The sequence below is a fragment of the Haliotis rubra genome, unplaced genomic scaffold (assembly GCF_003918875.1).
Source record: "Haliotis rubra isolate DU_JTF1 unplaced genomic scaffold, ASM391887v1 Scf823, whole genome shotgun sequence".
Taxonomy (NCBI): domain Eukaryota; kingdom Metazoa; phylum Mollusca; class Gastropoda; order Lepetellida; family Haliotidae; genus Haliotis; species Haliotis rubra.
The window spans coordinates 16,368-28,114 of NW_025767550.1; the positions used below are offsets into that span (position 1 = coordinate 16,368).

At 45.6% G+C, this 11,747-nt stretch overlaps 1 protein-coding gene across 1 annotated transcript; it reads left to right on the plus strand.

The window, feature by feature from the left end:
- Nucleotides 1-2,248: 2,248 nt before the first annotated feature.
- On the plus strand, nucleotides 2,249-7,250 carry LOC124262136. Its single transcript, XM_046696595.1, has 5 exons — nucleotides 2,249-2,495; nucleotides 2,739-2,797; nucleotides 2,976-3,024; nucleotides 3,506-3,565; nucleotides 6,360-7,250. Exons 1-5 carry the CDS (start codon nucleotides 2,252-2,254, stop codon nucleotides 7,040-7,042), a joined length of 1,095 nt encoding a protein of 364 aa, XP_046552551.1. The 5' UTR covers nucleotides 2,249-2,251; the 3' UTR covers nucleotides 7,043-7,250.
- Nucleotides 7,251-11,747: the final 4,497 nt, after the last annotated feature.

An 11,747-nucleotide genomic window follows, 5' to 3' on the forward strand; every position in this document is an offset into this window, starting at 1 on the left:
TTCCATTTCCTCCACCTGTGCCCCGTCTCTCTCCATTTTCCACTTGCCTCCTTTTTGTCGTTTCCGCCTTTCCTTCCTGTGTGCCCGTTTCCTCCATGCTGTGTGCCTCCGCCCTGCGTTCGGCTCCATGCCTCACTCCTCCATGCCTGTGCCACTTTCCTTCGTTCCGTGCCTCCTCCTGTGTGCCTGTGCGTTCGTACCGCCTCCGTGTGCCTCCGTTCGTGCCTCCTTCCTCCACTCCTTATCGGCCTCTGTCGTTCCTGCTCTTCCTCTTCCACCTTCAGTCCTCCGTTTCGTGCCGCATTTCCGGGATCCTCCATTTCATGCCACTTCCTCTTCCACCTCTCCACTCCTTTGTGTGTTCCCTCCGGGTTTCGTTCATGTCTCCCTGTGTCTTTCCGTGCCGCCCGCCTCTCACTCAGTCTCCTCCTCCATGTTGTCTTGTCATCCATCCTTTCCTTCCTTGTCCTCCACTCCGTGCCTCCTTCCGTCTTCCGCACGTCTCATCCCGCTGTGTCGTCCACCCCGGATCTGTTTGTGCCTCCTCGTGCCCTCCCGTGCCACGTGCCGGTCGTGTGCCTGTGCTGGATCCTGTGCCTCCACCGTACCGGTCTGTTCCTCCGTCTCTCCGCCGTTCCTCCATGCCTCCACTGCCTCCACTCCACGTACCACTCCTTCCGGTGCCTCCGTGCCTGTGCCGTGGCCTCTCCACGTGCCATTCTCTCCTACCTGTACCTGCCTGTACCCTCCTCCACTGGCACTCCCTCTTACCTATACATCTCTGGCTCCCTCCTACGCATAAACGTCTCCCTCCTACCTGTACCCGCCTGTATCTCCTACCCGTACCTACCTCTCCCTCCAACCCGTACCTACCTCTCCCCTTGTACCTGTACCCGCCTGTACATCCTACCCGCACTAGCTGCTTCCAACCCTACCCGTACCTACCTCTCCCTCGTACCTGTACCCGCATGTACCTACCGCACTCTCCTCCCATGCTATCCCTCCCACCTGTACCTACCCGCCTGTACCTCCTACCCGTACCCCTTCACCCTCCTACCCGTACCCGCCTCTCCCCCTACCCGTACCGCCTCGCCTCCCCCTACCTGTACCCGCCTGTACCTCCCCACCGCACCCCCCATGCTCTCCCTCCTACCCGTACCCGCCTCTCCTCTCCTCCTACCCGTACCCGCCTGTACCTCCTACCCGTACCAGTCTCTCCCTCCTACCCAAACCCGCCCTTCACTTCTCACCTGTTTTCTCCCTCCTGCTTCTATCCGCCTCACCCCTCACTCTCACCTCCTAGTAAACTCAATCTAACATGAGGTTTTTACTCACAAAGAGTGCACAAATATATTTTCTTGGAATCAGTATGCCATTCTTGATAACATGTTCGTATTATTGAATGGAAGTGATTTAGGACAATAATATGTTTGTTTCAGAATGGACGCCTTCCCAAATGTTCTGTCTGTCAGCAGCAGTTTACCCTGAAGGGCCCCGCCCCTACCTACTGCCCTGTCTACACGCTGTGTGTGAGACGTGTGTGACATCTGCAGCTGGTCGTGTGATATCATGCTCTACATGTCAGAGGGAGATCAACCTCACAGACACAACCCTCCAGAAGGATGCAGTGAGACAGAAGGAAATATTCCACCTGACAGTCAAACATCGCCCCACAGAGCTTCTCTGTACACACGAAGATGACGGCAACCAGGCTGTGTGTTGGTGTCAGGACTGTGAAGAGTTACTCTGTGAATACTGCCAGAACATGCACAACAGTTTCAAAGGTACCAGACGACATGTTGTTGAAACCATTGTTGACACGGCACCGGGAAGCATGCAGGCTGAACCAGTTTGCAAACTTCACAAACGTCATCCTCTGGAATATTTTGACAAAAACTGTAACATTTTAATCTGTACGAAATGCAGGCTTGGCGACCATGCTGAGCACGATGTTGAGGATTTAGACGTAGCTTCTGATGCTGCTAAAGGGCGGATAGAACAACATGGGAAGAACGTGACTGCACATCATACGTCTCACCAAGCATATCTGAAGAGCATCAGCAAAGCCGTGAATGACACCAAAGAAGACAAGCAGTGCTGTGAAGGAGACCATCCACCACACTTTCCATTCTCTGAGGACACAACTCGATCAAAGAGAGGAGGAACTCATCATCGATCTTGACAATCAGACGAAGCAGAAACTGTCAAATCTACACACAGAGCAAGTTACCTCTGAAGGCGAGAGTGAACGATGCAAGTGGACCTCAGACTACATCAAGACAGTACTCAGATATGCTTCAAACTCGGACTTTCTGACACTGGAGAGTTCAATCCAAGAAACAGCTCAGACTCACCTCAGATCAGTTGCACCAGAGCTGCACTGTTCACCTGCAGCCGTCTTCAACATGAGAGGACTGGAGAAACTGAAACCGACATTTCTGAGTTTGGGTCTCTCGTTGGAGATGGATCAGCATCTGATGAACACACACTGACAGGTACTTACTTCTGACTCTGGCAGTATATGTTATATATTAGATTTGTTTAGTATTTCCTAGCATACTGTCAAATATTTCTGATTAGGCTTTGTCAGAAACATTGATAGCTTGTAGATGTTTCTCTTAACCATTCATTTAATTTGACTTTAAGATGGTGAGCTGATGCTCGTTCTATTCCTTTCTAACACAAACTCAGTGAAACATACAATGATCGATTGGTAACAGTTGTTGGTTATTTTACAGAGAGAGGTACACAGACAGATGACATCCATCTACCTGACCCGGAGAACACACTCAAGCATGTAAGTACTTTTTAGTAAGCATACGTATATACGTCTCGTAGTCTCTGTGGTAATAATTATTGTCACCTGCCTACATATAATATTCATATTGAACCTATGCTTGTATGTTAGAAGTGAAACAAGCCCACTTTTTGTAAATCTTGAATTGCGACATTGAAATATATTCTTTTGTTTCAAGCTGAAGCTTCCGGAGGCTGCTAACGATCCAGCACCACTACCACAGTTTGGTGAGATTTTTAGATTACTTTGGAAAAGTAACGAGGGAAAACATCGTTACCGTATGTGTCCCTTTATTTTGCATGCCATATTTTCAGAAGCACATGCTTCCAACTCCTTTATGATTTAAACAGAAATAGTTATGAATGGGCAGAAAATGGCCTCATAAAATATTTATTCAAAGTATATCTTATGTGAACAGTTTTGGTCTTTTCATATTGACATGATACTGTGATACGTGTACGCTTAGTGGGCAGATATCTGATACGTTATCAATACCCGTTTGTTATGGACAGAAGCTGAGGCTAAACAATGTTGAAAAGTGACTCTACTGATATTACAGGGACCAGATCTGTCTTGGCAGATATTTTGTTGGGTAAAAAGGTGGAGTGCCTCTTACTTTGAAAAAAGAAAGTTCCAAGCATAGAAGTTACTGATTATGGTTTAATGTGTATGAGCATTTTGTTCTTCAAGCTGGGAAATATTTTCCAGATGCGGGGACTAAAACCTACAGTCTGGAAACAGGGAGAGGGACCACGTTGACACTGCAGTGTGAGTATAACTAGTTGCTTGCTTGGCGACGTTCACACCTGGATGTAACATCATTGAGCGCCCATTGACACAAGAGGTTACTGGCTGAAGCGTTTTTTCCTGACGTGTGACCACAGGCTGCAGACCAGGTTGCTGCTGAAGCCCTATCACATTGTGGACCTTGTGCACCATTAGAGTTGTTTTAGATAGGGTTCTTGTTTTAGTGATTCCCGTCTTCTGATAAAAGGATATGGTACTGGGTGTATTAAAGTTTGCCATCGTCTGTGATATTATATGCCGTGATGGTGTCCGCCCTTTGAGCATTCATTATAGCGCTAAGTGATGTCCGCCTTTAAACACACGATATGGTACTGGGTGTATTAAGGTTTGCCATCGTCTGTGGTATTAGATGCCGTGATGGTGTCCGCCCTTTGAGCATTCATTATAGCGCTAAGTGTAGTAATGTCCGCCTTTAAACACACGATATGGTACTGGGTGTATTAAGGTTTGCCATCGTCTGTGGTATTAGATGCCGTGATGGTGTCCGCCCTTTGAGCATTCATTATAGCGCTAAGTGATGTCCGCCTTTAAACACACGATATGGTACTGGGTGTATTCAGGTTTGCCATCGTCTGTGGTATTAGATGCCGTGATGGTGTCCGCCCTTTGAGCATTCATTATAGCGCTAAGTGTAGTGATGTCCGCCTTTAAACACACGATATGGTACTAGATGTAATGGTCTTGTTTGCCCTTTAAACAAAGGACACGTTACTTGGTGTAGTACTGTTGAGCCTTGTTTATATGGGGATTCGGTGGAACTATTTAACTTCGTTTAAACACTGGACATGGTGTTACCCAACCTTTAAACAATAGGCATGCCACCGGTTCTACTTTTGGTGACCTGTGCAGTTTTATCGTGAGTGAGTTTTCGACTCTGTTTTCAGAAAATGTAACTATCGTATCTATCAACAGAATCCATATTTCTGTATATCATTACAAACCCTCGGACGTATCGTTATAGACAGTGAAACGTCAGCTGGAAGAAGCATGGGTCTAAAATTGCATGTGTTTACTTCTTGATGGGGCTTCGAACAGCTGGTAACACTAGGGCTTTGCCGAGGTGGCCAGACTGGGCGTCACGGAGGACATCTGGTGTAATATGAATGTGTCTACAACAGGCCACCGAGACGCGTCTTTTTACAAGGAGATGTGAATTCGCAGCGATTGACTTGCTCAAGAATAGTTGTACTTGTTTTATCCCGACCCAGTTGGAATTTGCCCCAAAACTATTACGAATTTAAAGGGGCGACATATGGATGTGCAATCAAAAGCCGACGCACACTAGGAGGGTCTACCTGGTTCTCACTAACTTGATCTGACTGGATCTACTGTCCCGTTGTCTAATGTCTAAACCAAGGGCCTAAAACACCACAAAATCGTTAATCATTGTTAACGTTTGGAACAAGTTCTTGGCTGATAGTGTGTTTTGTTTATTGTAAAATAACCCATTGTCGGTGTCAGTTTGTGTCATGAGTGAGATGAAAGTCTAACGTTATAACAGTAAGATCTGGGATTTTGATGCGCTGTAATGAATATTATACTTTAGGAGATATTTATATTTTGCTTAATTCTCTTTCATATAATGCGTCGTTTCAGATACGACCTAAAGCAGATATTACAATTTAGTGTTGAGAAGCTAAACTGAAAATGCTAGATCATTATTAAAGGGTGAGAGTTTATACATATATTGAATTTTGACTAAAATGAGTATGACACGGGTTAGAAGCTGGTTGACGACAGTTCAGCTATTTGCATATGAAATATACGTATTTTATGTGACAAAATGTTCACCCATTAACTAAATGTCAAATACCTGTAATAATGATCGGACAGGTTGTCAGTCCTCCTGGTGAAATTGAGTGAGTGAGTGAGTTTTACGCCGCGGTCCAGCTATATAATCGAGTCTGGACCAGACAATCCAGGGATCAACACCATGAACATCAATCTACTCAGTTGGGATACGATGACATGTGTCAACCAAGTCAGCGAGCCTGACCACCCGATCCCGCCTCTTACGACAAGCATGGGTTACTGAAGACCAATATTCTAACCCGGATGTTCACGAGTCCTGGTGAAATTGTATTTGATGCTTTCTTAGTAACATCTCAAGATATACGAAACTTATTAATTTGAAAAAAAAATCCATCTCTTTAAACTTTGGGTTTAACATAAAAAATAATTATATGTCCCAGTCAATACACATGACTCGACCGCCTCCCCACACAGCTAGTGTGTGTTGAAACTGGGCACAGTGATTGAAGCGGACGTAGAAGTTACCTGTTGACACTTGTCTGGTGAACACTCAGATGTAAAAATATCATCAAACAACTGCTTTTATGTCTTATTGTTTAGTAAACTGTATAAGAAGAGTTTAGAATACCAACAGTAATAGTTTTATCATGAAATGATGTTTATACATATGAGTTTTCATACGGAAATGTCTATTTCTGACTACTGACAGCAAACCAGCTCAACTGACAGTGTCTGACAAAATGTTTCATGGAGTGTTTATTTCATTGTCAGTCAATATAAAACTGTATGAAAAACATTTAGAATACCCATACAAATATTTTCACAGTATAATTGTGTGTATTTAAGTGACAGTGGTGATACAATTCACACACAGACGAAAATGGCGGCCGGTCATTCAGTGTGCTGTTTTGTAAACATTGAAACGAGGTTGACAATAACATGACTAATTTGTTGTCTGAAGTCGGGAAATTTGTTAAACTGTAAACAAAATGTATATTTCCAGGTCCTAAACTACAACTGGACGCTGCTCGAGCCAACACCGACGTGTGCCACGTAACTACAGACGGTCAGCTGGTGAACTCGCCGCCCGCCACACAACACAGACACAGCGGCAGGTTACGGAAATATCGGGGTACATGTGCCTCCACCCCCATCCCCCTTCCTCCATCCCCCTCTACTGTCACCCCTGTCCCACACACACCACGATACTGGGAGACACACTCTAGGGTGGGTGTGGTGAGTGGAGGGTGGTTGTGGCCTTGTCCTGGAGATGGGTGTGGTGGAGGAGAGCCAGGTAGACAGTGGGTGGTGTGTTTATCTACAGCGCCGCCCTGGTGTGTCTGTGTAGTGAGATGTGGCACACACCAGGGGAGTCTCTGTACCAGGGTGTGGCAGCAGGGGGAGGGGGGGAAGTGTTACAGTAACACAATGTCTACCACACGCGGCACACAGGCCACCCTCCACTATGGCGTTGTGCTGGATGTGGGGAGGGGGAGACTCGCCTTCATCGACCTCAACAGAGAGGTTGTTTTAGCCAAGGTGGATGTTGAGTGGAGCGAGTCTCTTCTTCCCATGTTTGGTGTTGGGCGGCCAGATGACTGCACAGTCAACATGAAGGTGATAAGTGGGGCAGATATCACCATGACTGACACCAAGAAGTCACTTATCTATGACGCCTTGAATTAGACAATGAAATAAACATGACATTGTGTAAACTTGTAAGTGTGACTTATTTATTTTAAACTGTCAAATGTAATTGTAGTGATTGAGGCGGACGTATAAGTTGTCTGTCTATGTGCTGTTTGTTGTGGACAAGAATGTAACGAAGTCAGTTAAATGTGTTGTTTTACTGCTTGACTGGATTCTCTTGTGTATAAGAAAGATTTTACATCCACACATGACTATTGTTATGATTATTATTCTGCAGTAGTTGACCAGTTTATCACACATTTCATACATGTCTGTGAAATATCACAACAAATAACTGAGTCACAAATTCATCAAAAGTTGTTTCAAATCATGAATTTATCGCCATGTTTCGTTTCTTCTCTGTAATACAAATGTTTTAAATCCCCACATGAATATTGTTGAGATGAAATTATTGTAGTTGTGAATCCACATACGCCACAGTTGATGTCAGTGAAGAAATATGATGAAAGTGATTGAAGCGGACATAGAATGTCCCCGTTTACATGTTGTGACGTATATTCAGAAATACAATCAAGTTCGCAGAATCTTTTATTTTCCTAATTAGTTGGATTCTATTGTCACTAAAATATATTTCAAATCCACACATGACTAGTTTATAGATTAGCTGAAGCAGAAATGTCAGACTTAGAGGGGCACTGTCTTCTTTCCAGTTGTCAAACACTGTCCGCTAAAGTTCATCAGCTGACATGGGTCGATTTGCCAGATAAAGTAACTGAGTGTGACGTGAGACTGGGCTGCCGTCTGTAAGGACAGCGGAAATATACTTTGACATATTATCTGTACACATTTCTGAACACTGAAAGAGGCCAAATGTAATTATATATGTTATATTTAGGATTACATTTTCTCAATTTCTAGTAAAATTGTGGGGTTGAGTCCCAAACTGGATTCTAATCCCCATTCTCAGAGTGAGGCACGTAATCCCTAGCACGTGTAACATACGAAGATTACAAAGGTTGTGTGTTAATTTACCCAGTACAATGTTCTCAACTTGGGGTAAAGTGAATTTATCAATAATCTACTTCTGAACCTAACAAAATTATATTTAAATTCAGCCCGTGCACAACCACAGATGAAGACACAAATGAAATTGGAAACAATGTTAAAATAGCATCGGGAACTGGTCGTTATAAACGTGCTTGCTATAAACATTTTAGAATACGTAGTACATGCAGGAAAGATGCACACAACTATCAAGCGTTACCTTGGTGATGCCGTTGTGTCACTATGGAAACCAATTTGTGGCGCATCACTTGTAAAAGTTACACCTACAGGTTTCCGTGCGTTTGTTCGACTTTCGCTCTGTACAATGTACATAGATGCTTAAGGACAATCGTTGTGTGTTTTGTTAGTGAGTGAGCTTGTTTGAACGCCCTCTTACCCGTAAAGATCCGGGTTAGAATTGATCTTCAGTAACCCATGCTTGTCGTAAGAGGCGACTAACGGGATTGGGTGGTCAGGCTCGCTGACTTGGTTGACACATGTCATCGTATCCCAATTGCGTAGATTGATTCTCATGCTGTTGATCACTGGATTGTCTGGTCCAGACTCGATTATTTACAGACCGCCACCATATAGCTGGAATATTGCTGAGTGCGGCGTAAAACTAAACTCACTCATTTACTTAAACGCCCAGCTGAACCACATTCCTGTCATATTACGACGTGTAAACTTATTAAGTGTAGAAAGTCATATGGTGATGCTGGCCTCAGACATTTACCTCTTGGACAACCGATCACGTTATGGTGCTGACTGACACATCTAGAAACCAAATTGCTAATTGTGATCAAACCTGCGGTCATTGGCTACTGACGTGCCCAGGGAACGCAACTCTGCACAGTGAAGTTTGAGTAAGAGGGATAGGGTCATGCTCCTAATCCTCCTTAGGGGGCTTTGCCGCTGTAACGTTTTTCTTCGAAATTGATTTGCTTGTATTTGTAAAACCCCAGTTTCATCCCTTCATTTATATGTCGATATATATAGAAAGCTGTAGGTTATATCCCCAGTGATATTCCCTGTGTCATGGGAAACTGGGACCCACTATTTAAAAGGCACGTCAAGCCATAAGGCTGATGAAATACAATAAGACAATAACGTATTTGCCATTCTAAGTTCCATTAGTTCCTGCATCGACCTGAACACATTTTGTACAGTCGGTACAACATGCACATTTCCATTTAAGGCTTTTTAATTTGTTTTCTCTCTTCAGGTTGCTGCAACTGCAACTTCCATAATTCTTTCAATGGTTCTCCCATTTCCATAGAAACACAAAAATATACTCAAAATAAAGGTGAGGGTTCATAATATACAACTAGATCCACATCTTGTACAGGTTTCTTGTATTCTAGAAACAGGAATTTCACCAAAGATGCAAAGACTTTGTACATGATATACAACTAGATCCACATCTTGTACAGGTTTCTTGTATTCTAGAAACAGGAATTTCACCAAGATCAAAGATGTTAGTTTGTACATGATATACAATTTGATTAGTATCTGCTTCATGCATCAAGAATGTTCGATAGTACATCTCCACAACATTCTATCACTCCCAGCACTAGCGGTTGAAGGTGTCACCAATATACCTAACAACACATTTTGTATAGCAGCAAGTCTCTGAATCTTGCAGTGTAGTTTTAACTGTCTTTATCCAGACTGCTGCATGTTGCACTGTGATCTCCATCTGGTTTATCCCGTGCAGAGATCTAGTCTTCATCACTGTCTTCATCACCTTGACCTGAATAGCGTGGGCTGGTTGGGGAGTACTTGGGTGTGGTTGGGGTGTATGTGGGGGAGGTTGGGGAGTACTTGGGTGTGGTTGGGGTGTATGTGGGTGAGGTTGGGGAGTACTTGGGTGTGGTTGGGGTGTATGTGGGTGAGGTTGGGGAGTACTTGGGTGTGGTTGGGGTGTATGTGGGTGAGGTTGGGGAGTACTTTGGTGTGGTTGGGGGTGTATGTGGGTGAGGGCTGGGGAGTACTTGGGTGTCGTTGGGGTGTATGTGGGGGAGGTTAGACTACCGAGGGGCTTGTTAGGGGTATGTATGTGGGTGAGGGTTGGGAGTACTTGGGTGTGGTTGGGGTGTATGTGGGTGAGGTTGGGGAATTACTTGGGGAGTACTTAGGTGTGGTTTGGGTGTATGTGGGTGAGGTTGGGGAGTACTTGGGTGTGGTTGGGGGGTGTATGTGGGGCAGGTTGGGGAGTACTTGGGTGTGGTTGGGGTGTATGTGGGTGAGGTTAGGGGAGTACTTAGGTGTGGTCAGGGTGTATGTGGGGCAGGTTGGGGGGAGTACTTGGGTGTGGTTGGGGTGTATGTGGGTGAGGGTTGGGAGTACTTGGGTGTGGTTGGGGTGTATGGGGAGAGGTTGGGGAGTACTTGGGTGTGGTTGGGGTGTATGTGGGGAGGTTGGGAGACTACCGAGGGCTTGTTAGGGTGTATGTGGGTGAGGTTGGGGAGTACTTGGGTGTGGTTAGGGTGCATGTGGGTGAGGTTGGGGAGTACTTGGGTGTGGTTTGGGGTGTATGTGGGGAGGTTGGGGAGTACTTGGGTGTGGTTGGGGTGTATGTAGGAGAGGTTGGGGAGTATCGAGGGCTGGTAAAAAGTATGTGGGAGAGGAGGGGAGTACTGAGGGGAGCTGAGACTGTGTTGGGGAGGGGGGGGCTGTTCTCGGGGACTGGGGGCTCTATTGTGGGGAAGTGGGGGGTGTAGTTGGGGACGAGGTGAAGTACATGGGGCTGCTTTGGGAGTAGGAGGAGGGGCTGGTTGGGCTGTATTTAGTGGATGTTGGGGTGTTCTGTGGAGAGCTGGGGAGTAGGGTGGGTTGCTTAGGCTGTATTTGGGTGAACTGGGGGATAGTTTGGACCACTTGGGGGCTGTAAGAAGTGCTAGTCGGAGAGTAGTTGGAGAAGCTGGACTGTATTTAAGAGAGGTTGCTGAATATCCAGCACTAGAGGGCGAGTATGGCATACATGGTGGCGAGTACCCAGGACTCTGAGGAGTCATGGCAGGCGAGCTTGGCATGTAGGATGGTGACGCTGGTGAATATGGCGCCACGGGGACTGGGAATGTAGGGACTGGCTGGTGAGTCCGGTGAGCCTGGCTGAGGTGTCCAAGCAGGGCTGTAGCCGGGGCTGAAGCCGCTCTCACCAGCAGCTGACGGAGAGAAGCCCGCTTGTCCAGGAGTAATGGCGCTGCCGATACCAGCGGACCAGGCACTGGCGTAGGCGGGTGTGGCTCCCTGGTTCCAGGGTGTCATCTGTGGCGACATGTCACTCCCACAGAGCTGCCCACACTGCCGAAGAACATACCCAGTTCCTGCACCTGCAAGACAGATAACAAACTGACACGTCTGTCAGAAACAGATGGATGAAAATATAAACAGATGTAACAATTGTTTGTGGTGTGTGCCATGCAAAGTGATGCTTACTTTGAACAGTCTGGTGTTTATATGTTGTTAAACACCACACCACACAATATTACAGCTATATACTGGCAGCCGTTAAGTAAGACTCAAGAGCAGGCAATGCAGTGGTTGATATTGTGAACATCGTCAGGATATGAGGTTAACCAAGACCCTGAGACTAACTACCCAATCCTTTAGTTCGCCTCGTCATTAGTTCCTTACCTAGCATCATTCCTGATTTATCAGCTGTAGGGATTTCCCTGCCATATTCACATTTCTC

Bases quoted from the DNA above. Each gene is read 5' to 3' on its own strand.
- LOC124262136 (XM_046696595.1), top strand. From the start codon at position 2,252: ATGCAAGTGGACCTCAGACTACATCAAGACAGTACTCAGATATGCTTC. The intron at 2,496-2,738 runs GTACTTACTTCT...GTTATTTTACAG, and splicing joins TGATGAACACACACTGACAG to AGAGAGGTACACAGACAGAT. The intron at 3,025-3,505 runs GTGAGATTTTTA...AATATTTTCCAG, and splicing joins AGCACCACTACCACAGTTTG to ATGCGGGGACTAAAACCTAC.